Here is a 27682-nt window from a genome sequence, read left to right as displayed (position 1 = left end):
TATCAGACTGCTCAAAAAAAACCTGATAGCTCTCAAAACCTAATTGTAAATGGGGAATTTATCAATGAGTTGAGACTCCTCAGGGAATGGTTTTCTCTCAACTCATTCAATATTTTTATCAATGATTTGGAAGAAAATATAAAACGATTTCTGCTAAAGTTTGCTGATCACACAAATGAGGGGTGGTAAATAATGATAGGGACAGGTCACTGAGACAGAGCAATGGGATATCTTAGTAAATTGGCCACAGTCAAACAACACTGATTTTTAATACAGCCAAATGCACAGCCAGACATTTAGGAACAAAGAAATAGGTCATTCTTAGAGGACAGCAGACTGTAGTCTGGAAAGCTGTGACTCTGAAAGGAACTTAGAGGTCATGGTGGAAACCTACTCAACAGGAGCTCCCATTGCGCTCTTGTGGCTAAAAGAGCTGAAATGATTCTTCAATGTGAAAACAGGACTAGGGAGGTGATATTACATCTGTATACAGCATTTATGAGACCACGACTAGAATACTGTGTGACGTTTCGGTGTCCATACTTTAAAAGGGATATTAAAAAATTGGAGAGGGTTCAGAGAAGAGCTACAAAAACAATTCAAGGTCTGGAAAACCTGCCTTACAGTGAGATACTAAAGGTACTCAATCTTTTTAATCTATTAAAGATTAAGAGATGATTTGAGCATGACCTATGATTACCTACAGAAGGAGATACTAGATATCTTTGAGAGGCTCGTTGATCTAGCAGAAAAAGGCATAACAACATCCAATGGCTAAAAGTTGAAGCTAGACAAATTCATATTGGAAATAAGATGCAAAGAGGTAAATGTATCACCACCTGGAGTCTTTACACTGAGGTTGGATGTGTATTTCTAAAAGCTACGCTCTAGTCCAACCACCAGTCACTGGGCCAGATAGTGTCAGGGACACACTAGGGAGTTCTCTCCCCTGCAAGAACTCTCTGAGTCTGGCCTATGTTATGTACGATGTCAGACTAAATGATCAGACTGGTTCCTTCTGGCCTTAAAACCTCGGAGCAGGTGGCTGGGGGCAGTACAGGTTCAGTGAATTGCCCAGGCAGCCTCTGCCAGCTGGGCTCTTAGGCTGCTTCAGTCATATTTGCAAGCTGTGCTGCCCTCATCCCAGAGTCTGCACTTTAGCTTGATGGAGAAAATGGTCGAAGGGTTAAAATGATGGGAGAACATTGGACTGCTCTCGTCAGCCACCTGGAGTCAGCCAGCAACACTCTGCTGAAGGACCCTCCTGAGTTTGCTCTCACACCTGGCTGCAATGTTGGGCAGCTCCTTAAACCTTCAGTCGTCTCACCAGTGGAAGTGACTGCAGCCTGGTCTCCTCCTCTCCTTACAGACCCAGGATGTGCTGCTCTTCCTGATACTCTCACAGGGCTGGCAGGGGCAGAAAGGTTCTCTTTGCACCTTTCATTTCCCCCACATCACAGCCTAGACTGACTGACCTGAAAATGGATCCTCTCAAGGTCAGGCAGTTTGTGGGGTGCCTGGCCCATTTGAGCTCCCTGCTGGGCTGCACGGTACAGGAGATGAAGGTTTAATGGGATTAGGATAATGTCGAAGTCTCCTTTGAAAATCGGTGTCTATAATTTATTCTAATCCAATGTAAGGAGCGTGAGAGGGCTCCTAATTATCCAGAATACACAGGAGCTAATTACAAGCAATTTGAGTAGCTTTTAGTTAATTGGCAGGAGGAAACTGTTCAGATTCTTTCCTTCCTCTGCACACTTCCCCATTGCCAAGGCCAGGGCTGTTTGTAAAACAGAACAGTGTAGGTCTGGGACTGCTCAGAGCCTACACACCAAGAAAGGGAAATGTCCAGATGGGCCTCTGCTCCAACACATTCCCCTGCCTCCCTCTCCCCCATTCCTACTGCTTCCCCACTGCTGCTCCCTCTCCCCCGATTCCTCCTTCCTCTCCTGCCTCCTCCGCTCCGTGTCTGTGTGTGTTATGGGGCGTTATCCATGTTGTTGCATTTCAAGCATATGTTGTATGTGAGTGTATATTTGTAAAAACTAAAAAATGACAAAGGTACTGGATCCTGGTGGGGTCAGTCCTGGGAAGGCCCCCTAGCTGCGCAGCTGAATTGTCTCTCGGCAGTAATGCACTTTGCCTCTTTTCACAGGACACGCAGACAGGTGTGTTTGGCATGCAGTTATTCACACAGAACATGGGAGAGAAGAACACTGAGGCACATAAAAGCCCATCTTTAGCCTTTCTAGGTTCTGGCTCTTACAAGGCCGTATTCTGGCTTTGGATACACATGGGCTCCCACTGGAGTCCTTAGGAGCTGCAAACGCTCCCCAGACACAGACTATGGCCCGCAGTGTTTATTAAAAAGTTGCAAAACATTCTGGAGGTAGTTAATTTCCACACAACCACTGTTTAAAATACCTTTAATTTATAAAATAGCCTTCTCTCATTTACATATAGTACAGACAGTCTGGCAGAGGGTGGGCACAGCAGGACAAGGTGCTATTTGCACTCTCCCCTCCCTGGAAGCTCCAATCCCTCACTCCCCGAAGTTTCTAATAACTCCCACATTTACACTTCTGGATGGCGAAGACGGTGCGGATGTTGCCACTGCGGCTCTTGAATGTGTGTGTGTTGTACTGGTGAGGGACGCAATGGCTGGAGGCACCTTCCGCCCAAACCAGGCATTTCCCTCCATTCTGCGAATCCCTTCAGTTAAAAAACAAAAGCACTGATTACCAAGATGCACAGAAGACGTAGCACTCTCAGTCTGATCAGGGATCTGGGTTCATAGCTCACATCCTCTGACAAAGCTGGGCTCACAACTCATGTCTGGTCTCTGAAGCAAGCCTGGGTGCACAATTATTATTTGTATTGTGGTAATGCCCAGCTCTCATACAGAGCTTTTCATCAGTAGATCTCACAGCCAATTACAAGGGAAGTATAATTTCCCCACATTTTATAGATGGGGAAACTGAGGCACAGAGAAGTGAATTTACTGGTTCAAGGTCACTTAGCTGACTAACAACAGATTCAGGAATAGAACCAGGTCTTCTGAGTCCCAGTCTAGTGATTTGCCCACTAGGCTACACTGTCTCTCTGCCCAGGAGCCCCCATCATGGACCAGGACCCTATTGTGTTAGGTGCTGTACAAACACAGAAAAAAAAGTGGTTCCTACCCCAAGGAGCTTACAGTCTTCAGCATGTACAGAGACACTGCAAAGAGGACAAAGCAATAGTAACAGTACAAAGAAACTATTTTTAAACACCCAGAGAAAGCATTAGCAAACTGCACAGAAGACTCTAGACAGTGGGGGTAGAGAGTGGTTAGGCTGCTCTCAGCCCCAGAAGTGGAAAGATGCACTTGGAGCATCTGCCAGTTTAGATTCTGTTTGATGCTCTCTCACAGGCTCCTTGGTTGAGCCATTTCATATTTCTGTGCCTCAATTTCCCCATCTGTAAAATGGGAATCATTTATTTATTGTTGCTTATTTGTTTTCGTTTGTGCTTATCAGAACTCCCTAGGCATGGTGCAAAACTAAAACAAACTGTAGCCAAATACATGTCAACAGGCAGCGAAAGACAGCAATTCTCATCCCCAGACAAGTTCTGACCGCACCAAACCTCAAAACAAGCAACACCACTTACCATTTCCCAAACCTCACCCACCCAGACAAAGCCTAGAACAACAGGTGAGTTTGCAGCATGTCAAAAAGATGATAAAATCCAGGCTCTGGTACATCAAGGGAGAAAGTGAATGTGAAAACCAAAGACTGGAGCAGGTCCTCAAAGAATCAATCCTGAAGCAGGTCATGGAGCAGGTCCTCAAAGAATCAATCCTGAAGCACTTGCATGAGAGGAAAGTGATCAGGAACAGCCAGCATGGATTCACCAAGGGAAGGTCATGCCTGACTAATCTAATCGCCTTCTATGATGAGATTACTGGTTCTGTGGATGAAGGGAAAGCAGTGGATGTATTGTTTCTTGACTTTAGCAAAGCTTTTGACACGGTCTCCCACAGTATTCTTGTCAGCAAGTTAAGGAAGTATGGGCTGAATGAATGTACTACAAGGTGGGTAGAAAGCTGGCTAGATTGTCGGGCTCAACGGGTAGTTATCAATGGCTCCATGTCTAGTTGGCAGCCGGTATCAAGTGGAGTGCCCCAAGGGTCGGTCCTGGGGCCGGTTTTGTTCAATATCTTCATAAATGATCTGGAGGATGGTGTGGATTGCACTCTCAGCAAATTTGCGGATGATACTAAACTGGGAGGAGTGGTAGATACGCTGGAGGGGAGGGATAGGATACAGAAGGACCTAGACAAATTGGAGGATTGGGCCAAAAGAAATCTGATGAGGTTCAACAAGGATAAGTGCAGGGTCCTGCACTTAGGACGGAAGAACCCAATGCACAGCTACAGACTAGGGACCGAATGGCTAGGCAGCAGTTCTGCGGAAAAGGACCTAGGGGTGACAGTGGACGAGAAGCTGGATATGAGTCAGCAGTGTGCCCTTGTTGCCAAGAAGGCCAATGGCATTTTGGGATGTATAAGTAGGGGCATAGCGAGCAGATCGAGGGACGTGATCGTTCCCCTCTATTCGACATTGGTGAGGCCTCATCTGGAGTACTGTGTCCAGTTTTGGGCCCCACACTTCAAGAAGGATGTGGATAAATTGGAGAGAGTCCAGCGAAGGGCAACAAAAATGATTAGGGGTCTGGAACACATGAGTTATGAGGAGAGGCTGAGGGAGCTGGGATTGTTTAGCCTGCAGAAGAGAAGAATGAGGGGGGATTTGATAGCTGCTTTCAACTACCTGAAAGGGGGTTCCAAAGAGGATGGCTCTAGACTGTTCTCAATGGTATCAGATGACAGAACGAGGAGTAATGGTCTCAAGCTGCAGTGGGGGAGGTTTAGATTGGATATTAGGAAAAACTTTTTCACTAAGAGGGTGGTGAAACACTGGAATGCGTTACCTAGGGAGGTGGTAGAATCTCCTTCCTTAGAGGTTTTTAAGGTCAGGCTTGACAAAGCCCTGGCTGGGATGATTTAACTGGGAATTGGTCCTGCTTCGAGCAGGGGGTTGGACTAGATGGCCTTCTGGGGTCCCTTCCAACCCTTATATTCTATGATTCTATGATTCTATGACTGTCACCAAGAACACCCTGTTACCAGCCCTCTCTCATTTAAACCAACTGTAGATTTGGGATGCCTGCAGAGGGACATCTATGGAGAGCAGTTTAAGGGGGAAAGATTCCACGGGGATGGCACCTCACCATGCCATGACTTCTATGGGCAAAGAAGGCAATTTCGGCCACAGATAGCAGGGCCATCATTGCCCTAGTGTCTTCAATAAGATCCTGGCTAGCTTTGGTGTCCAACAAGAAGGATGTTGCTAAATTGGAGAGGGTTCAGAGAAGAGTCACAAGAACAATGAAATGATTAGAAAATCTGCTTTATAGTGTTAGTCTCAAGGAGAAAGGTATAACATGATCCAGTGGCTGGCAATTGAAGCCAGGCAAATTCAGACTGAAAATAAGGTATACATGTTTAATGGTGAGAGTAATTAACCATTGGAACAATTTATCAAGGATCGTGGTGTATTCTCCATCATTGACAATTTTTAAACCAAGACTGGATGCTTTTCTAAATGATATGATCTAGAATTATTTGGGAGAAGTTCTATGGCCTGTGGTCAGACTAGATGATCACAGTGCTCCCTTCTGGCTTTAGAATCTATTAAATACGTAAAAAAAAAAGGAGTACTTGTGGCACCTTAGAGACTAACCAATTTATTTGACTCCTTTTCTTTTTGCGAATACAGACTAACACGGCTGTTACTCTGAAACCTATTAAATACGTGTGCATTTGGCTGTCTGATAGAACAAGAAAGCTTGCAAGTTCTTTGTCCAGATTCTTATAGTGCACCCACTGCTGTAGAAACAGTGTCCAAGTTATAAAACTCACACTTGGATTGCCATCTTCAGAGTCTATGCTTGATTCCCTTTGCTCGACTCTCATGACATTACTAGAAATATCAAAGTGGGATGTGAATTTGCGAAAGACCAAGTGAACTCAGTGCAAAATACCCTACCAAACTCTGAGACAGGAGCCCAATGGTACTAGCTGGCAACGGAATGAAAATGACAGACTCCTTGGAGGCAGCTTGGATGCTGACTTTACACTTGTTCAATTGAATTCAGGTCGATGGAGATACACAGATATAAGTTTGTGCAGAATTTGTCCTTCATTCTGTAAGGAAGCTGCATTTTTAGAGGATTTTAGCTAACCCTACTGTAAGGGGAGGGGCTGTGTGTGAACAGCTGTGCTTACCTAAGCAGGCAATGATTCCCTGAGGTGCAGCTCCCCAAGCACCGTCCTACATCAATTTCCTGAAAAGATTTGCAAAACAAAGACATTAAAATCACTTGCTAGGCCCTGCCAATAAACGCCCGAAGGGACACAGCATTCCAGCTACTTGGCAGTAAGTCTTGCTTGTGGGACAGTGCTGTGTGCGGATACTGTCTACATGCAAGGGGTTATTTTAACCTATCTTTAACTGATGAATCGTATTAACTCTGGTAAAGGATGCAGCTTTCATTGTGTCAGAAGTACTTTAAAGTCACATTAAACATTTGACTGAATTCTTTTGCCCAAGAAAATAAAATGAATTGCTTTATAACTTAGTTTGGGATTGTAGAGTAATCCATTGCAGTGAAATAAGACCTCACCAATACACAGATATTGTACCGGTGTAACTATTTCAATTAGATATGTGACTTTTTAATGAAGTAAACCATTGTATAACCCATAGTGTGGGCCCAGTTATGCTGGTATAAATTTGCTTATTCCATTATAACTAATTGCCCTTGACTGTATAGGAATAGCAATACCTGTATAGAGCACCCTTAAGCCAGATTAACTTGCGTCCACACAAAAGAGGGAATTGTGCAGCTTGTAGTTACAGCAGTACACCTTTTGTGTCTGGACGAACCCTAAGACTCTTTTAGAGCCGCATGCAGTTGACTAACCGTCAGTCGCTCCTCACTGTCCCCAGCAGAGTTGTGTATGATTTCATAATAGTATTCCACATAGGAAACTCGATAGCAGGTTTCTTTCATTTCACAGTTTTCCAGAGTTTGAACCACCTCAACACCACTTGGGCTTTTGATCAGAACACAATCGAACTTTACAGGTGCACAGAAGAGTCCTCCTGAAAGAGAATGAGAGTGAGAACGAGAGTGAGAACGAGAGTGTAATTTCATGTGGGACCCCATCCTGAGGCCTTTGCATGTGCAACATTCCTGCTGGGCATTGTCAGCGTGAGTTCTGTGTACAGAGCAGCTGCAGAATCAGGCCTAAATCATGCAAAGTACAACATGGAAAGTGCTCACTTTCTAGGTTAGGAGCTGGTCTCTCAGTTAGCAAGCCCTGGGCACACTTCTTATTGCCAACTTGAGCCACTGTTTTGATTGTTATGTTGCTGCCTTGGTGATTTCACTGCGTGTGGCAGTGATATTATGCTAGATGCAGACATCATGCACCCAACAGACATACTTTCCTTCTCCAGGGGCCAAATCCCAAAGTCCACTCTTCGAAATCTGTTCGAGTTATGCCTGAGGAAGAGCTGCCAGACTTATACCCAATGAATATTTAATAATTTTTTAAACATATTAATGGCTGAGCTACCAACAGGTCTAGGGAGGAAGAGAATTTACTTTTACATGGTTCTTACATCGTGCAGGAAGCCAAAGCCCTTTGCAAAGGAAAGTATTGTCCTCAGAGCTACTTTGAGGAGTTGGGTGGTAAAGTAGCATATTGTGATGTTCAATTTTTCTGGATCGCCTTTTGGATTTGATTAGCTCCTCTCCTCATGATCCCCTGCCTGAGCTAGCAGACATCACTGTGGTCTGACATCTGCTTCACACTTTCAGTTTGGATCTTAGCGTTGAACACTTCCTGCCCTTCCATAAATTTTCACTATTATTTTCACTCAGGTCTGACAGACACTGGCTCATTGAGGTGATGAATGTTCTCTGATATTCCTCCATTGCACAGCATTACGGTTTATGAGCTGTACATTTTCATGCTGTGGTTTTGATAAAGCCAAGGGTTGATATCTATTCCAGGCAATTGGTGAAGGGAGTCAATATATAAATGTCTGGAAACTGGTAAAGGACACGTATTATTGGCGTGATCATTATGGGGATTCAAGAGGGCTCCGTATTCAATGGGCTCCGTGCTGTGACCTACACTATCAGCACTCTTGTTCAGCGGTTTTTAAAAGTTACCGTGGACTCACTTCTTACACTAAAGCTTCTCCCATGGACTCTTAACCATCCAGCCTCTCATCCTGATCCCATCCCTACTTTGAGGCAAGTACATGTCCAGACAATGGCTAGCTCCAGTAAACTTGAGAGGAGGAGATTGCTCCTTGAGACAGACAGCCCAAAAGGATGGGGTAAGGGTGGGACCATGGCCCACACCAGCCAGTAGAACTGATGCAGTTCTGTACATACTAAACCCTATTAAAGGGCATGACATTCCCCCTCTCTGGTTTTCCAAGGGATTTCAGCATTACTATCCTCGAGTCCCCCCGCCAAACAAGATCTGTGGTTTCAAAGCCACAATGTAGCTGTGTGAAAAGACAATATATTAAGCCAGGAATCCAGTCTGGTCTGTGTAACCCCTCTAAGAAGCCAAGATGATACTGAACTCATTAACAGGGTCAGCCACTGGGCTACACCTCCCCTTTTGTCTTGGTGCCCTGGGTGTGGCACTTTATTTGTATTGGTAGTGACTCTCCCCTTGTTTCTCTAATCGCTCTGCAGCTGGGTACTGTCTTCCTGCATGTCTCATACTCATCCAGTTCTAGTGTCCAAAAAACTGATCACAGCTGAATTTGCCCCAAAGACAGACACACAGCAGCCACCGGGAAAGCGGGTGAAGAGGTAGTTGTTTCAATATAGTTGGTCAAAACCACAACATCAGCACCTCAAACCCTAGGTGAGTTCCGGAGTGGTTTAGAGCCAGCAGAAAGAATCATCACTGACGGAAGACCAACAGATGCTTCATTATTAGAAGCAGCTTTGCAAACCACCTGGCAGTGCTCTGTGGAAAACAGCACAAGAACCACTGTCCTAGAAGGAGGTGTAAATTCAACAATGGTCCAGTTTGCAGATGATGCCAGCACTGGATGGGGAGCAAACAACCAGGGCAGAAATAAACTACAAAATGTCCTGAAGGGATTAGTACAGACTGAGACAAGGCGAGATTCAGCACTTATAGGAGGAAGCCCTATGTCCAAGGAGTGGAAACAAAATGGAGAGATTGAAAGCAGGACCTTGGGGTGCCAGGTCATGGGCTCACACACTGGTTTCCTCATCCTGAGTGTGGCTACTGTGATATGAAATAACCCTCATCAGCAACAACATTCTTAAAGCAAACTACATTTATTTAAAATAGCAAAGTGACTGACTTGAAGGGTACACACAATCTGTCCAATATGGCTCTTTGTTAATGCATTAGTTGAGCATAAGAACAGATGTTCTTCTCTAACCTTCTCAGCCCCCTTTCTCCCTCCTGTGAGGTAGGTAAATAAGGATGAAGATCCCTGTTTTACAGGTGGAGGAGGGTGGCTAGTGATACAGCTAATAAGAATCAGACCCAGGAGTCAAACTCTGGTTCTCTGGCTTGTAGGTTGAGCTCCCCCCGCCCTTCAGGCAAGTCATTCAGCCTTTGTGACTGCTGTAAAGAGGGTGTGAGAATACTTTGTGCTTTTCCAGCTGTGCATCTCCAGGCACTTGACAACACAGGAAAGGTGTCATTGGCCTAAATGTTCGAAACTGACCAGCGATCAGGTGCCCAGCAGCAGATGCCTAGAAGGGGCCAGGCTTCCAGGGGGTGGGTGCTCAGCACTGTCTGGAAACTGGGCTCCCTCAAGGTGTCTCAATTTGGGCATCCCAATAATCCCTGGTCATTTCTGAAAACTGAGAACTACTGGGGGATTTTCAGATCTGCCTCTAGGATTCTGAGGCCCAATTCATCCAATGTGAACTGGGCGTCCACATCCTTTGTGCAACTTTGAAAATCTCAGCCCAGCCATTATTGTCACTTTACAGATGAGAGACAGAGAAAGAGAAGCAATTTGAGCTGACACAGGAAGTCAGATGCCAAGCCAGGAACAGAACCAGATCTCCAGCGTCCCACCCCTGGGCTTTAACCACTAGATTCTTCCTCACATACCTTACTGTGTCCTATGTGGGAACAAAAGATATTTTAAGTAGAGAGACTCTGCTACACTCAGCATCCCACACCACATTCCTCCAACCACACATCGAATATCCTGAGGGAAAGAAAAGCCTCCACTGAGCTTGGAGACAGAGGGCCTAATTCTTCCACCCTTACACCTGTGTAATTTGCATATACAGTACTTCCACTCACTTTAGTTCTGCATTATTTAGTTCTTGGTTGGCTGTGTCCTCCTACCAGATCTCACACATGCTGTCTGGCTGGAGGAGGCCAAACTCACTACACATGCCCGCTCTGTTCCAGGAGTCCGAACAGCACCTTTCACACCCAGAGGTCCCTGTGTTCCTTGTTATCATGCCATTGGCTTTGGACCATATTTTTTAAGGCATCTAGGCATTGCCAAACTCAGCATTGCAGTGCCTAGCTGATTTAGGAGCCCAAACAAGTCTATGGGATTTAGGCACCTGATACATTCAGCCTATGGGGTTTAGGCACTTGGGAATCTAATTAATAAGATTTAGGCCCCCCAGAGTACCTAAATCACTTTTCAAAATGAGTTTTAGGTTCCTAAATTAGCTAGGCATCACAACACTGAGCGCAGCAGTGCCAATATACCTTTAAAAATCTGGGCCTTTCTTGTGTAAGTCTCTCCAGACTTATTTCTGTGCTGCTGCTGTTTACATATCCCATACTTGGAGAGTGGGTCTTTGTCCCTCTCTAGTGGCTAGTCCACATAAGATATTTATTAGTAGAGCTGGTCAAAAACCTTCTGATGGAAGAGTTTTTCCACAGAAAATACCGATTTGACAAAACTGAAAGGTTTCATGGAATCCTATCAATTTCAACAAAATTTTCAACAGGAAGTTATTGTAATAATTTGTTTATACTTTATCATTTCAACTTAGATGCTATATTATGTTATAAGTTATAACATGACCGAAAAGTCAAAACGATTAAGTTTGAATGAAACTTTTCAACCTCATTGAAATGAAATGTTTCAAGAAAATAGTTTTGATGTGTCTGAAACATTTTTTGCAATTTTTGTTTTATGGTAAATTTTGAAAATGCAACTTTTCATTCCAAGTGAGGATGAAAGGACATTTTGAAATGTTAGAATTCCCTGCAGAATGGACACTCCGGTTCCTGAGCAGCTCTGCTCATGTGTCTGCGGCTGCTGGACTGGACTGGTTTAAGTCCAGCAGCAGAAAGTCAGGGTTTTAGCACTGAAGGTTACAAGTTCAAAGCTGGAGGTCACTCCAGATAAAGTATCAGGCCCGAAGGGGAGGGGGGGGGGAGGGGGCAATTGCCCAGGTGATTTAAAAGGGCCTGGGGCCCCCAGCTGGTCTGCTGCTATAGTTGCGGCAGCAGCTGGGAGCCCCAGACCCTTTTAAATCGCCCGGGCAGAAGCGGCAGGCTGGCGGGCTGGGGAAGTTGGTGGCTGCTCTGTGCTGCCCCTGCAAGGAAACGCCTCCTCTCCGCCACAGGACCCAGCCCCAGGCAGGGAGGGCTGGGTGCGGCCCGTGGGATGGGACTGCTCTGTGCTCCCAAGCTTCAGGTGTTCTGCCTTCTAGGACTGTTCTGGGTGGGGGGATCCCTGCTCTGCACTGGCTCAGCAGGGCCGGTGAGTGCGGCCAGGGAGCAGGTCACGGGGGAGTGGGTCTCTGTGGGGTCTGTGTGGGGTTCTTGGCTGTGAGGGGGTGTGGGGCACTGGGCGGTGGAGAAGGTTTGTGTGTGTTGGGGTGCTGGGAAATTGAGGTGGGGCTGTGGGAGCGCTGGGCAGGGATGGTGGCGTGCAGGGTGCTGGGCTGCTGTGATGGGCTGTAGGCGGGGGGGGACTTGGCATAGGGAGGAGGCTGGGCATAGGCGGGTTTTGGGAGGTGGGGCTGTGTGGCATAGCATGGGCCCCGCCCCAGAGGGGAAGGGGCTTGCTGGCAGCACAAGGTTGGGCAGACCACTGTACATCTGGCAGCTGTCGGTTTGTAAATAGTGCCCTCGCACTGGGCTGGGCAGAGTGGGGCCATCCCTGCCATGCCATGCCATGCCCCATTGCCGGCCCCTCGCTCCGGGTACCAACCTCCCCCCAACATGCTCCATTGCCCCCATGGGAGCCCACAAATATATTTGGCACCAGACCCACAAAAAGTAATCCGGCCCTGACTCCAGGGTCATCCCTAGCCATTCTGGTGCCCTACACAGCCCCCCCGGGGGCGGGCTATGGGGGGCCCCAGGCCTCCATATGCCGGGGGGGTCACAGGGTCTATGCCGGCGCTCCCACTTTTGTGCCTGCACCCTGTGTTTAGGCTGGTATAATAAAGAGTCCCACCACCTTTGTGTCTTTATTTACAGTGTTCTTGTGCAGTCCCAATTCCCCCAACAACAATCACACCAGGGTCTTCTGGCCCTTGAGGTTCCTTCCAGTGGATAAGGAGCCAGAGAAACAGCCCTCCTATCTCCTCCCCAACCACCCCTTCACTGGGGTTTTCCCAGGGCTTTTATAGCCCTCCCACTCTTTAGCCCAGCTGTTCCCACTGGACCCTGCTTGTTGCTCTGAGCTAGCCCTCATTAGGGCTTACAGCTGGGTCCCTGCTGCATACCCATGTCTCTCTACCTGGCCTTTTGACCAGAGAGCCGTCTGCAGCCAGCATTTTGGCAGGGCTTTAAAGGGGGATTTACCCCTACCCTGCCACAGGGTGGTTGGTCCCAGGACTCCACGGGGGGCAGGAGCAGGCTTGGGGGTAGGGGGAAACCACACCCCAGCATGAGCCTGCGGAGCGGAGCAGGTTGGGGCTGGGTCGCTCCACTTCCTGCCGCCCGGTGAGTGCAGGGGAGGCCCTACCCCTGCTTCAGTCCTCACGGGAAGGGGTGGAGTGGGGCTGGGGTGGAGCAGGGGCGGGGGCATGGGCATGGGCATGGGCATGGGGAAGAGGCAAACAGGGGCTAGAGCAGCATACAGCTGCGTAGGGCACCAGGAAATGTGGTGCCCCAAATTTCCTGGTGCCCTACGCAGCTGCGTACTTTGCATATGGGTAAGTACGGCCCTGCCTGTCTCCTAGGTGCATGCTGGGTGGTACTGGCAGTGGTGAAGGCAGCTGGGCAGGCACATCCCTTTCCAGGGGGCCCATTGATTGCTCTGCCCTGGGGCTCAGAATTGCTGTCCGCAGGCCTGTAAAGTACGATGTAAACTGCACCCCTTTTATTTCAATGTGATGTTAACTTTGAAACCTAACTAGCAACTGTTTCACTGCTGGTTATTCTAGCAGAATCAGTCACCTACTGTGCTTATCCCACTATCCCAGAGCAGCCTCTACTGATGTCTATACTGCACTTTCATGGAACCCTCTGTCGCTCGGAGATGTGAAAAAACACACCCCAGAGCGACAAAAGTTTTAACGATGAAAAGCGCCGATGCGGACAGCGCTTCACTGGCAGGAGACGCTCTCCCAGCGATGAATCTACCGCCCCCCGTTAGAGGTGGTTTTACTTGGTTGCCAGCAGAGCTCTCTCCCGGAGACAAAGAGCGGCTACACTGCGTACCTTGCAGCGGTGCAGCTGTCCCCTTGTAAGGTGTGCAGTGTAGACATAGCCTTAGTCCCTTCTCCGGCACCATGAACCCCACTGGTCATAACCTCTGTCCTCCTTGAATCTGCCTCCCCCAGTTAAGCTTCCACAAAGCAAGTTCTGCATTTTGAATCCAAATCCTTCCTGTGTTGTCAAACGTCACTTAGGGCACCAAGTCACTTTATTCTGGAATAATTGTGTGCTCACAAAGCAGGCTAATTATTCCAGAATAAATTCTGGAACAGAATGGCTCCACTGCCAGTTATTTCAGAACAATTTATTCCCCAAAGCTCTTCTGGTCAATTTCCCCCAGTAGACAAGCCCCTAGGATTGTTTACCTCTTTTCTGCAGCAGTTCTAAAGTGAGGGTTTCCAGGATCTTTTTCACAGTAATCTTTACTCCCATATACTTACGCCTGATCATACTGCATTTAGTGCATATTTCCCAGACAAGTTCATTGCTACTAACCCAATTATTTGGTATTTGTCTCCAGCTAAATGCATTAGCCACCTACTGCCCACCCCTTTGCAAGCTGGGGGCACTGTTCATCGCTGTTTGCTCAGCCTCCACTTTCAGTGTCATCTGCAAACTTAGGCTTTGTCCACACCAGCACTTTTGTCAGTCAGGAAAAAACCACACCCCGACCAACGTAAGTTTCACCGAAAAACGTGCCAGGGTGGACAGCACTAGGTCGGTGGAGATGCTCTCCTGCCAGAAGAATACTGCCACTTGTAGGGAGTGGTTTAGTTATGCTGGCAGAAGAGCTGTCTCCTGCCGGCTACCCGGGAGACCTTACAGCCCTGCAGCTGTGCTCACTGTAACGTCTCATCTGGCGGGTGGCCCCTCTAACTGTTCCGCATTCCTTTAGAACTCCATGTAAATTATCTTCAGAGGAAAGGCGCATATTGTTATCAGTCCTCACGTCAACTCACAGAGGCAGAAAATTATCATCAAACCCATTTTACAGAAGAGGGCATTCAGGCAGAGAGAGGTCAAGTGGTTGCACTACAGGTCAACAGCAGAGGTGGGACTAGAACCCAGGAGTCCTCAGCATCAAGCCCCATACCTAATCCATACACCCTGCTGCCTCAGTGCAAGGGGCTTACATTAAATGCCAGAACATATGAACTACCCTCCTGTCTAACCAATAGTCAGACATCGCTTTAAGTAGCATAAGGGAGGTTTTTAGATTTCCCCTGTCATTCTCAGGTTGCAATAGTAGCATTTGAGGTGCTGATCCCAACCCTGAGATCTGACGAGGAGTAACCCCTTCCCCGTGTTCACCTCAGCTCATCAACTCCTCTCGCCCACCCCGTAAGATGAAGAAAGAAAAGTTCCTCCTCTTTTTCCATACCTCTTGCATGGGCTGGATTGGAGCACTTTCCAACATCCACAGTGAACTCCAATGGGGTGTCCGGAAAGAAGGTTTTCAGGGATGGCAGCCGGAGACACTCCTCTGGGCTTGCGTTACACTGGCAGGCCTCAATCACTTCCACTTCCTGAACCCCTTCAAACAGCAGCACCCGCTCCACGTGAACTCTAGTGGGTTCACAATGGGAATCCAAAGGGCAGGAACGTTCTGCTCCAGTCGACAGAGGCAGCTCCATCTGCCTGTCCTGCAACTGCACAGAACAGTCACAAGGCAGCAGGTATATTTAAAAAAAAGCAGGGGAGGGAACAAAAAGGACCCAGGTAATTATAGACCAGTCAGCTTAACTTCAATACCTGGAAAGATACTGCAACAAATTATTAAACAATCAATTTGTGAGCACCTAGAGGATAATAGGGTTTTAAGGCATAGTCAGCACTGAGATGTCACAAACAGGTCACACCAAACCAACCTGTTTTTCTTCTTTGTCAGGGTTACTGGTCTAGCAGATGGGGTGAAGTTGTAGACATGATTTGCCTTGACGTTACTAAGGCTTTTGATGCACTCCCCCATGACATACTCATAAGCAAACTAGGGAAATGTGGTCTAAATTAAATTACTCTAAGATGGATGCAAAACTGGTGGAAAAAACACACTCAACAAATAGTTATCAATGGTACGCTGTCAAACTGGGGGCATGTATCTAGTGGTGTCTTGTAGGGCTGTGTCCTAGTTCAAGTACGATTCAATATTTTCATTAATGACTTGGAAAGTGTAGTGGAAAATATGCTTATGAATACTGCCCCTCCCTCTACAGGAATAACTATCCTGGTATAGATCACATTTATACCAGGATAACTGTGTCCACTCTAAGGGCTTGTACTGTTGTATTTATATGTGTATAGTTAAAATGCTGCAACCTTTGGCGAGACAAGTCCTGAACAGCACGGGTGCTTGCTAGTTTGTTAATTAGGGTTCTTTGTCTCGGCTGAAGTGTCACAGGTCATTTTATACAAAGGGAGGGGAAGTATCCCTACTAAGGATCTGCTGGGAGAGCCCTGATGGCCAAGTAGAGAGAGGCGAACACCACAACAAATGATCTGATTCTGTGGCTGCCAATTTTACTGCCCCAGACAGGAAAATGCACCTGGCCTCTTCCCACCTGTGCAAACTGACAAGCTTAGGAAAGAAGTTTTTAATTACTGGGACCTAGTGTAGAGCAGATGTGGCCTAAAGTACCAGCATCAGTGCTAGCAAGGGTGGGGGGGATGTTAAGTGATCCCAAAGCAGGAGCATAGCCACAGGTGGGTCTGGGTGGACCGTGGCCCACCCAGATCGGGGCCGGAGCCCTCCGAATCCACAGGCTGAGACTCCTGACCCTGTCTCAGTGTCCGTCAGCCCGGCCATGTCCCTCTCCTACTGGTGCAGCGCACTGGTGCCCCAGTCTCCAGCTCCAGGGTAGCCCTGCAGGGGGTGTGCCTCGCGGGGGCGGGTCTAGCGCTGGGGCCGGAGACCAGGGCAGCAGCGCGTGGCATCAGCAGGAGATGGATGCGCCATGTGGCTGGGCTGATGGACACTGGCCCGGGGTCTGGAGGGGCAGCCTCATCTTCTGGTGCCTGCTGAGCAGTAAGGGCTGGTTAGAGGGGGTCTGGGCTCCCCCACCCACCTCCTGCCCCCCATCCCCAGGGCACTGGATCCTTCTTGCACCCCTGATCCTTCCTGCCCCCCTCCCATGGCCCCCCATCCCTCCTGCCCTTCCCGCCCCCTGTCATCGCCCACCCAAAAGCCGGGGCCCACACAGTTTTCCTGTCCTAGCTATGCCACTGTCCCAAAGTCCATCAAACACCATCTAGTCAAGTTATTATAATGTAGGAAATATTGCAGAATCATAGAAATATAGGACTGGAAGCAGCATTGCCAACCCCAAATGTTCAAGAATCATGAGATTGGCTTTAGAATAATGAGATCATGTACAAATAATAGATTTGCTGCTCTTTTTATTTGCCTTCTGCTTTTTGATCCTTTGGGAGCACTGGGATCACATATGGAAGCTTTCTCCTCAGGCACGAGGGCTAGAAACATAGTTTTTCTTTAGGAATGAAGGCTGAAATCATCACATATCCACTTGACTCCTGGGACTGGGGCTTTAAGGAAAACAATAATGATCATGAGAGTTGGCAACACTGTTTCTAGTCCAGCCCCCTGCACTGAGGCAGGACTAAGTACTATCTAGACCATCCCTGACAAGTGTTTGTCTAACCTGCGTGTCTCCATATACAATTGAGCTCTGGCTGTTTCTCTCTGACACCCAAGGAGAATTCTGGGCTGGCAGGACAATATGGTAGATCAGGGGTCGGCAACCTATGGCACGTGTGCCAAAGATGGCAGGCGAGCCGATTTTTAATGGCATGCTGCTGCTGGACGGCAGCAGTGAGCCATTAAAAATCCCGCCCACCCCGGCCCACTCTTCTCTCCCCCCGCAGGGGCAGGGTGAAGAAGCTTGGTCCTGCGGGCTGCTGCTGCAGGGCAGGCAAGATCCCCTCTCCCCTGCCTCTTCCCCAGCTTGCTGGGTTCCTCCCCTCCCCCTCTCCCTCCCAATCAGCTGATGGCCCTTGCGAGGGAGGGGGAGAAGTGGAGCCGCAATGGGGCCTTGGGGAAGGGGGGTGGAATCAGGGCATATCTCCTCCAGCTCCCTGCCATGAGCCGCTCTGGGCAGGGGGCTGGGAGCATCCCCACGACCCTAGCCCACACCCCCTGCCCCTTGCCCTGACTCCTGCACCCCCACACACACACACCCAGCCCTCTGCCCTGACCCCTGCACCCCCCCACACATACTCAGCCCCCCACACCCCATGCCCTGACTCCTGCACCCCCACACACATACTCAGCCCCCCACACCCTATGCCCTGACTCCTGCACCCCCCCACACACACACCCAGCCCTCTGCCCTGACCCCTGCACCCCCCACACATACTCAGCCCCCCACACCCTATGCCCTGACTCCTGCACCCCCCTCACATGCCCCCAGCCCTCTGCCCTGACTCCTGCACCCTCCTCACACATTCCCAGCCCCCTGCTCTGACTCCTGCACCCCGCACACCCCATGCCCTGACTCTTGCACCCCTTACATTCCCACCCCCACCCTGAGCACCAAATGGGAGCTCCTGTATGCCCCCCTCCGCACATTCCCACCTGCACTCCTCTCACCAAATGGGAGCTGCCCCGGTAAGCACTCCACACCCAAACCTCCTGCCCCAACCCTGAGCTTCCTCCCCCATTCTAGCTCCTGGCCAGACCCTGCACCCCAACTCCCAGCCTGCTCCTTCACCCCCAGCCCTGTGCTCAGTGCACTCCCACCCTCAGCTCAGTGCAGAGAGAGAGAGGAAGAGAACGGGCTAGAACCAGGGAGAAGGTAGGTACCCACTCTATGTGGGCAGGGCCGGGATCCCAGATCGGCAGCGGGCTGAGCGGGGCTGGCAGCCGGGACGCTGGCTGGCAGGAGCCAGCGGATGGAACCCCAGACCGGCAGCAGGCTGAGTGGCAGCGGGCTGAGCCGCTCAGCCCACTGCTGGTCCAGGGTCCAGGCCACCGGCTCCACTCAGCCCGCTGCCAGTCTGGGGTTCTGGCTGCCGGCCCCTTGCCAGCCGGGGTCCCGGCCACAGGCCCCGCTCAGCCCGCTGCCGGCCTAGGTGAACGGAACCCCAGGCCGGCAGCGGGCTGAGTGGGCCGGTGGTGTAAGATCAACATTTTAATTTAATTTTAAATGAAGCTTCTTAAACATTTTGAAAACCTTGTTTATTTTACATACGACAGTAGCTTAGTTATATAATATAGCAACTTATAGAGAGAGACCTTCTAAAAAACGTTAAAATGTATCACTGGCACATGAAACCTTAAATTAAAGTGAATAAAAGAAGATTCGGCACACCACTTCTGACAGGTTGCCGACCCCAGTGGTAGATGAGCAGTTTAGTATATTTCAGGTGATCTATTTAGGAGCATACAGAAAACCATAATGCATGACCTACTTCTGGATGTAACTGCTGCCATTGTGGTGATAGCAAAACATGGAAATGCACATTTCTCACCTTTTTAGTTCTAAGAAAGTCCAGCATAGAGGAATGTTTGGAAAACCCTGGAAATCCAGACTGATGTGAGTTTATGCTTTGGGATAAACAGTGGGACCTGCACTTCCCAACATCCAGACTTACAGGACTGCCAGAGATGTCTGTGAATATAGGAAAGATGAAGTCAGAATCCCTACAGAATGCAGAAATTCTTACTATTTATTATTTGTATTGTGCTATGCCTAGGACCCCAGCCACGGACCAGGACCAGATTGTGCTAGGCACTGTACAAACACAGAACAAAAAGATGATCCATGCCTCAGAGAGCTGACAAACTGAAAGAACCCTCTGCTGCAGATGGTTGCCTAATTCTGCAAAGAACAAACACACACAAATCCACAAATAGAATGTGGTCATTTATTTTGACTGTAGTTCATGATTATATACTTTGTAGTAGACTAGCAAATTCACTCTAGCATATTTTATAAAAAGCAATATGCGCTTAGTCACAGGAAATCACACAACAATGTCTCTGCCGTCTAGTTTTTAAAGAGAAGTGGGGCGAAGACCACCAGTGTTTTGGTGAGAATCACTATATCTGCATATTAGCAAAGGGAGAATGTGAGAAGTTCTATTGTGGTTGAATTATTTAACCAAGATAGTCGGAGTGTCTGGGTAAACTCTCTAATTCATGGGCAAACAGAGCATTCAAGCCTGTCCTCACACCACCTGAGGAAGTCTCACACATTCAAGTTGGGCATTTCTTGCCTGTGAAACACCAGTGATTATCAGCTAATAATTGTTTTCCCTAGAAATACTTCAGAAAATTGGCTAGTTCTCTCCAGCAGCCTTGTCTGTATTCAAAGTTGCTTCAGTTTCACTTTACATTAATTTAAAAATCTATTTCAATTAAATCAGTGGACATTTTTACTTCAGTTTAGATTAAATCTGTTCCCAGTTGATTTAGGCTGAACCACAATGGGCCTGCTTTAAACCAGAATAAGTGTCCACATAGAAATTTGCACCGGTTTAAAATCACACAGTTAGACCATGACTACACTAGCACTTACGTCACAGAACTTTTGTCGCTCAAGGGTGTCGTAAGTACTTGTGTGCATAGCGCTCTGCCAGCAGGAGAGCATCTCATTGAGCTGGTTTTACTGTATCCACGGGCGAGCTCGCTCCCATCAGCATAACTCACTACATGAGCGCTCTTCCAGTGCCACCCCCATGAGTACAGAACAGATTGTAAGTATTGACAGGGCCTTAGTTAAACTGCTGCAACGTTCTCCTGTAGACAAGGCCTTGTGTGGACACTTAGGGCTTGTCTACGCTACGCAGCTTTACATGACAAGGCTGTGTCAACTCTCCATCGGTATTTTGTCAGCACTTTTGCCGACAAAATACTTCCAGCTTCACGAGTGGCGTAAGCTTTGTCGGCAGGAGAGCACGTCTGCCAACAAAGCCACGTTCACACTGTCGCTTGCGTTGGCAAAACTTGTCTTTCGCAGGGTGCTTTTAAAAGTACCCGCAAAAGACAAGAGTTTTGGCGACAATGTCGCCTTGTAGACAAGCCTTTAGGCTATGTCTACACTACAGACCTGAGCTGGCGGGAGCGGGCTCTCCTGCCAGCATAATTAAACCACCTCCAATGAGCAGCGGTAGCTCTGTTGGCAAGAGAGCATCTCCCACTGACCTAGCGCTGTCCACACCAGCGCTTTTGTCAGTGACACTTCTGTCAGTCAGGGATGTGTTCTTTCACACCCCTGACTGATAAAAGTTTTACCAACAAAAGTAGACATAACCTTAGTTTAGTTTAAACCAGGTTTATATCAATTCAGTTTAATTTGATAAGGAATCTACTTAAACTAAATTGATATATTCTGGGTTTAAATTGAAGGAGAGGTAGATACACTGGAGGGTAGGGATAGGATACAGAGGGACCTAGTCAAATTGGAGGATTGGGCCAAAAGAAATCTGATGAGGTTCAACAAGGACAAGTGCAGAGTCCTGCACTTAGGACGGAAGAATCCCATGCACTGCTACAGACTAGGGACCGAATGGCTCGGCAGCAGTTCTGCAGAAAAGGACCTAGGAGTTACAGTGGACGAGAAGCTGGATATGAATCAACAACAGTGTGCCCTTGTTGCCAAGAAGGCCAATGGCATTTTGGGATGTATAAGTAGGGGCATTGCCAGCAGATTGAGGGATGTGATCGTTCCCCTCTATTCGACATTGGTGAGGCCTCATCTGGAGTACTGCGTCCAGTTTTGGTCCCCACACTACAAGAAGGATGTGAAAAAATTGGAAAGAGTCCAGCGGAGGGCAACAAAAATGATTAGGGGACTGGAACACATGACTTACGAGGAGAGGCTGAGGGAACTGGGATTGTTTAGTCTGCAGAAGAGAAGAATGAGGGGGGATTTGATAGCTGCTTTCAACTACCTGAAAGGGGGTTCCAAAGAGGATGGATCTAGACTGTTCTCAGTGGTAGCTGATGACAGAACGAGGAGTAATGGTCTCAAGTTGCAGTGGGGGAGGTTTAGGTTGGATATTAGGAAAAACTGTTTCACTAGGAGGGTGGAGAAGCACTGGAATGGGTTACCTAGAGAGGTGGTGGAATCTCCTTCCTTTGAAGTTTTTAAGATCAGGCTTGACAAAGCCCTGGCTGGGATGATTTAGTTGGGGATTGGTCCTGCTTTGAGCAAGGGGTTGGACTAGATGACCTCCTGAGGTCCCTTCCAACCCTGATATTCTATGATTCTATGAATTAAGAGCATCCACACCGTGTTTTTCATCACTTTAAATCAATTGGTTTAAAATCACACCTTTAGTTAAACTGGTGTAAGTTTGAATACAAGGCCTCACTACAGAAGGCCTGGTGCTACCTCTAAATGAGTCACTAATATGAACATATTCTTAACAAGCATGACAGCATAATAAGACAATTACAATGACTGAGGCTTTCTGAGGTGTTTTGCACCGTGTCTGAAATCATGAGGGCTATATAAAAGCCCCATGCTTAGCAAAGCAAAAGGGAGCACTCCAGAGCTGTCTAGATAAGCTACAGAAGGACATACTCTGCTTTTTGTTTCTAGACTTCTCTGTGCTGTAAAAATGTAGAGGGGGTTTGGAAGCTATCATCTCCTCTATTCCCCTTTCCCTCATTTCTTGCCTGGCAATACACCATGAGAACTTCAGCTAAAGTACCTGCCACAGCTCCAAACTTCAAGCCATAGCAGAAAGTTTGTCTCAACTTGGATGTGATACTGCTATGCACTTTGACAGCACTTTTGCCCAAGGACCTCAAGCATTGAGAGAGATTAATTCTCACAGCCCTCCCTGTGGTAGAGATGATTGTTCTTGCTTTATGCCCTGGGAAACTGAGGCACATGTCACATTGAGCCATTGCAAAGCTGGGAAAAGTACTCTGTAGGTTCTAGTCCTGTTCATTAACCATTAAATTATAACATTTACAGTCAAAATTGCATAGATGAAGCTGGTTTAGGAAGCCTCTACAACTGTATTTGGCTGGCTGCAAAAGGAACCAAGACTATATAGGGCCCTTCGTTTTTGGTTTTTATTTTATTTAATTTTCCCCTGGAATTTATCAGTGTTTATTACTCCAACAACTAAAACAGGTGACAATTGGTGGAAAAACTATTAATAATTTTTCTGGGTAAATATCAGAGTTTATTTTGGTGGACGGAAGGATGGGTGGAAAAGTATTCAGTAAATTAATGCTTTGATTAATGGAATTCAGTGTGGTTTGCTGCAGAACTAAAAGAGAATTCAATAAATGCCATCTCTGAGTTTAAGAAAACAATAGTTCTTTAATCCCCAAATAAAACTTTTTGTTTGGATAAACATTTGACTGTTGTAGACTTAGAACTATTAGCCTATAAATATTTACATTTAATAATTGGGCCACACCATGTGAAGCACACACTCACCTTCATCCTTTTCTCCTGTTTTTTTTTAAACTTTTGAATACTTCCTAGTGTTCTGAAGTGAATTCTGATACAGATTTTTGTTTTCTTTCCATTTTAGTATGTCAGCTCTTTAACTGTTAGCTGCTAGCTGCTTGAAATGTGTACATGGTGGGCATGAGAAGCATCAGTATGTTCAGAGGTACATGTATGGTAGAGAAGGGGTGAAATAGCTCAGTGGTTTGAGCATTGGCCTGCTAAACCCAGGGTTGCGAGTTCAATCCTTGAGGGGGCCATTTAGGGATCTGGGGCAAAAATTGGGGATTGGTCTTGAGGTCCCTTCTAATCCTGATCATTCTATGGACACTTATTTCAACGCTTGTGTGCCTGTTTGTTTATTGTGTGTATCTTCTAGACCAGGGGTGGGCAAACTGTTGCCTGGGGCCGCATCCGGCCCTCAAGTTCCTGCTTGGAAGCAGGGTCCAGAGCTTGCCCTGCTCCAGCACTCCAGCCAGGGAGCGGGATCAGGGGCTTGCCCTGCTCCGCGTGGCTCCCAGAAGCAGCAGCATGTCCCCGCTCCGGCTCCTACTTGTAGGGGCAGCCAGGGGGCTTTGGATGCTGCACCCGCCCCAAGCACCTGCGGACAGGGCAGCGTACAGAGCCGCCTGGCCGCGCCTCCACGTAGGAGCCGGAGGGGGGGACATGCTGCTGCTTCTGGGAGCTGCTTGAGCTAAGCACCGCCCAGAGCCTGAGCCCCAGCCCTGATCCCCCACCCACCCTCTGAACCCCTCGGTCCCAGCCCAGAGCACCCTCTTGCACTCCCAACCCCTCATCCAGAGCCCGCACCCCCAGCTGGAGCCCTCACTCCCCTCTGCAACCCAACCCCCTGCCTAGGGTGACCAGATGACAAGAACAAAATATCGGGACACATGGGGGGGGCAGTCACAGGCTCACCCCGCAACCAGGGCTGGCTCTAGGTTTTTTGCCCCCCCAAGCAAAAAAATAAAAATAAAAAAAGCCGGAGTGCCGCCGAAGCAAAATATCGGGACAAATGGCATCCCGACCGTACATCGGTCAGGACACAGGATGAACAACTAAATATCGGGACAGTCCCGATTTTATCAGGACGTCTGGTCACCCTACCCCTGCCCCAGTCTGGAGACCCCTCCCGCACCCTGAACTCCTCACTTCTGGCCCCACCCCAGAGTCCGCACCCCCAGCCCGAGCCCACACCCCAATTCCCAATTTTGTGAGCATTCATGGCCCGCCATACAATTTCCATACCCAGATGTGGTTCTCAGGCAAAAACGTTTGCCCACCGCTGTTCTAGACTAATACAGAGCCTTACTTCAACAGGCAGCTTTGCATTTACACACAGACTAATGTATTATTGTAATACATACAGCTCTTGCAACGTATTGTATTTTCCTAATAAGAGTAGCTATTTTGTATATATATGAATGATATAAAAATAGGGTGAAAATCAGAAAAAAATTAAAATAATTGTTGTAAAACCCAGGATTTTTTTGTTAAAAATTGGTTTAAACTGAAAACAAAGAGGCTTAACGATGTACAACTTTCAGTAGTTACAGCCCTTTGACGGATTTCTTAATTTGCACTCACTGTAAAAAGAAGCAGCACATTGGTCCAGAAAAAGATGTGACCTCACCCAGCTTTCAGAGGAGCAGCCGTGTTAGTCTGTATCCGCAAGAAGAACGGGAGGACTTGTGGCACCTTAGAGACTAACCAATGTATTTGAGCGTGAGCTTTCGTGAGCTATTGTTTCTCTAATAGCCTGGGACCAACACAGCTTCAACTACAAAGCACTCCCAAGATTACTCCTGAAAACCAAGTCGTTCTGGTACAATACACCTCTGAACTAATACAACTTTGAAAGGACGCAAACATTTGTCTTGCGAGAAAGTTCAATACATTTGGTACAGAAAATAAAGCTTGTTTGGTTCAGGAGAATGTATTGACCAATTAACTAATCTTCCCACTAATTCATATTTTGTGAAATGTGCTTTTAGTACCTGGTTATATAAGTGAACAGTAGCATTAGCCTTTCAAGGATCTTGCTAGGAGTGCATCATCCCAGAAGTTGATTAGGCAGCATGCCTTGGGGTGTCACCATTACATTTACTTACTTCAGACCGTAGCTCTTTGGGAATAAAATGACAGTGAAGTCTTGTGTGCATCCATAGAATGTCCAGAGGGATGCGGATGATGGAACAGGAGTGGGGATGTTTAAAGGAATCAGGCTTCTCAGAGCCTAAAGGAGAAGTTCACTTACCGTGCCCAATATAGACAGAATGGCTCTGCCTCCTGCAGCAGCCCCTCTCTGCAAACAAGTTCCTTCCTTCACTCTTCCTGCTGATGGCTCCTGCACCTGCACTCACAAAACATAAAGCTCATCTGATCACCAGCTTACAGCTTGAGCTGCCTTCCTTCTATAGCTGGAAGGGGAGATTGAGCTCCAAGCAGAAGGCATACAGACCTCATTTCTTTAACTTTATGATTTTGTTTTAAGGAATAAGCAGGATCAAAGTAGTTAAAAATGGAAATGACCCATTAGATCTCCAAGACTACTCCACAGCAAGGATAGACTGTATACACTCTATCATTAATTACCATTAATTAATCCTTGATTCAGCCATCCCCATTCTCACTTTACTCAGCGTGGCAGAATCATGCCCCAGCTTATTGCTGATGTCTGACAATCATCTCAGCACTGTATAGAAGAGGGAGCAGACAAGTAGAGATGATCCGGTTCTCCAGGAAAGGATGCATCGGATATTAAAATAATTCTACACTTGACCTTAGCACTTCCCCTGTTCATTCGCAAGTCCTTTACTCCTTAAAATCAGCACACAGAGCAGTAAAAACCATAGGGAGGAAAAGAGAAATGAGACTTACTGACAAGGCTGGGAATACAGAAAAGGCCACTGAGAAGCACGGTAGCCAGTGAAAGATCCCTCATAGCTGCACCCTTGAAGACACTGACTTGTCTCCAGTATTCCTATCTCAGATATTTATAGCTAGAGCTCCCTTAGCAGGGGAGAAGGCGCTTGCAACAGAGACAAATGGGTCTGTATATTACTGACATATGTTGCCAAGATTGGGATCTGAATAAACACCAAAGTGGCCTCAGCAGTAATGGAATCTCATCACCAACTTGTCTAGGGGAGCGGGTTCCAGCCACACTTCAAAGCCTTGCTTGGAAAGGGCAGGTTTTCCACCACAGGATGGGGGATTTCTCTCCCCTCAGGGGGCCTTTGTTCTCACCACCACTTTCAAACTAATTAAGCTCTCAGTAGCTTGGAGTCATTTTTAAGTTGTCTCATTTAAAAGCGACTCAAGTTCTTCAGCCTCATTCATTGCCTTTTCTCTGGAGATAACCATCTTTTGTTTCTTTTCAACACCAGACTATAGATTAACCCTAGCTCTTTGGTAAACAAATGCATCATGCAAGGCTCAGAGTCATAGGAGATCTGCAGAGCATTCCTTCTGGAGAGCAGCCCAAGGCAGGTATCTGGGCCTCCCTTTCTGCCTTTCTTTCTTTATCAGAGGGGTAGCGGTGACCAGACAGCAAGTGTGAAAAATTGGGACAGGGTGTGGGGGGTAATAAGAGCCTATATAAGAAAAAGACCCAAAAATCGGGACTGTCCCTATAAAATCGGGACATCTGGTCACCCTAGTCTGTATCCATAAAAACAACGAGGAGTCCAGTGGCCCCTTGAAGACTAACAGATCTGTTAGTCTTCAAGGGCCACCGGACTCCTCATTTTTTCTTTCTTTAACAAGTCTGAACCTTTCAACTGGGAAGAAGTTTCTTTCTTTCTTGCTCAGTAAAAACAAGCAGGCAAGTTCCTCCTTCCTGAGCTACAGAGGAGCAGAAGCACCATGGACCCTTCCTACGTGCAGCAAGAAATTGTCTCTAGATTGTGCATTGGTTTCTGGGACTGCAATATAACTCCCTGAAGGGCTCTCACAGGCCTTGTCTAGACTAGGAAAACAGGTCCTTCTTTCAACTGAGTAAAGCTAGTTCCACTGAGTTAACGTGATTGAGGCCACAAGCATAGCTGTCAGGGTCCCTCTTTGTTAGGTAGTTGAGAAAACTCATGGCTACAAGAAATTGGGCTGTCAGGCTCTGTATCTGTCAAAGGTCACTAGCGTGCGGAACGGTGGCAGGCCCAGAAGCCCTGCAGTGTGGGAGAGGTTGCAGAGCACAGGGCACTGGGCAGAGAGGGCAGAGTCAGCACTGGGCACAAAGGCGAAGAAAGAGGGTGCAGGGATGAAAGCTCATGGCATAGGGCATGGAGCACAGACCAGGGCAAAAGTGGCACCGAGTTGGGGCACTAGTTGGAGAAGGAGGAGACACAATGTCTCCGCTTGTTCTTTTTTTACCTTCTGGCTTTATCAGGTTGGAAAATGAAGTGACCGTCCCACACCATCCCTGCTCCGAGTGCCTGAACACCTGGAGCATGTCCCACGGGCTGAAGTGAATCAT

General features: G+C 47.6%; 1 protein-coding gene across 1 annotated transcript; it reads right to left on the bottom strand.

The window, feature by feature from the left end:
• Positions 1–2412: 2412 nt before the first annotated feature.
• On the bottom strand, positions 2413–27682 carry LOC125627347 (uncharacterized). Its single transcript, XM_048831357.2, has 7 exons — positions 27580–27682; positions 25466–25561; positions 19265–19404; positions 15162–15429; positions 7030–7208; positions 6332–6390; positions 2413–2712 (listed from the first exon to the last, which is right to left on the bottom strand). The coding sequence occupies exons 1-7, from the start codon at positions 27680–27682 to the stop codon at positions 2559–2561; spliced, it is 999 nt and encodes a 332-aa protein (XP_048687314.1). The 3' UTR covers positions 2413–2558.

This window comes from Caretta caretta, chromosome 25 (genome assembly GCF_965140235.1).
Source record: "Caretta caretta isolate rCarCar2 chromosome 25, rCarCar1.hap1, whole genome shotgun sequence".
NCBI lineage: Eukaryota > Metazoa > Chordata > Testudines > Cheloniidae > Caretta > Caretta caretta.
The sequence above is the reverse complement of the archived record's forward strand: the minus strand, read 5'-3'. Positions and strand labels throughout refer to the sequence as shown.

What these genes read in the sequence shown, in the direction of transcription:
- LOC125627347 (XM_048831357.2), bottom strand. Translation starts at nt 27,682, where the DNA reads ATGATTCACTTCAGCCCGTGGGACATGCTCCAGGTGTTCAGGCACTCG. An exon ending in CAATCCAGCCCATGCAAGAG is followed by an intron (nt 7,209 to 15,161) that starts GTATGGAAAAAG and finishes CTCTTTCAGGAG; the next exon opens with GACTCTTCTGTGCACCTGTA. An exon ending in ACAGTGAGGAGCGACTGACG is followed by an intron (nt 6,391 to 7,029) that starts GTTAGTCAACTG and finishes AAATCTTTTCAG; the next exon opens with GAAATTGATGTAGGACGGTG.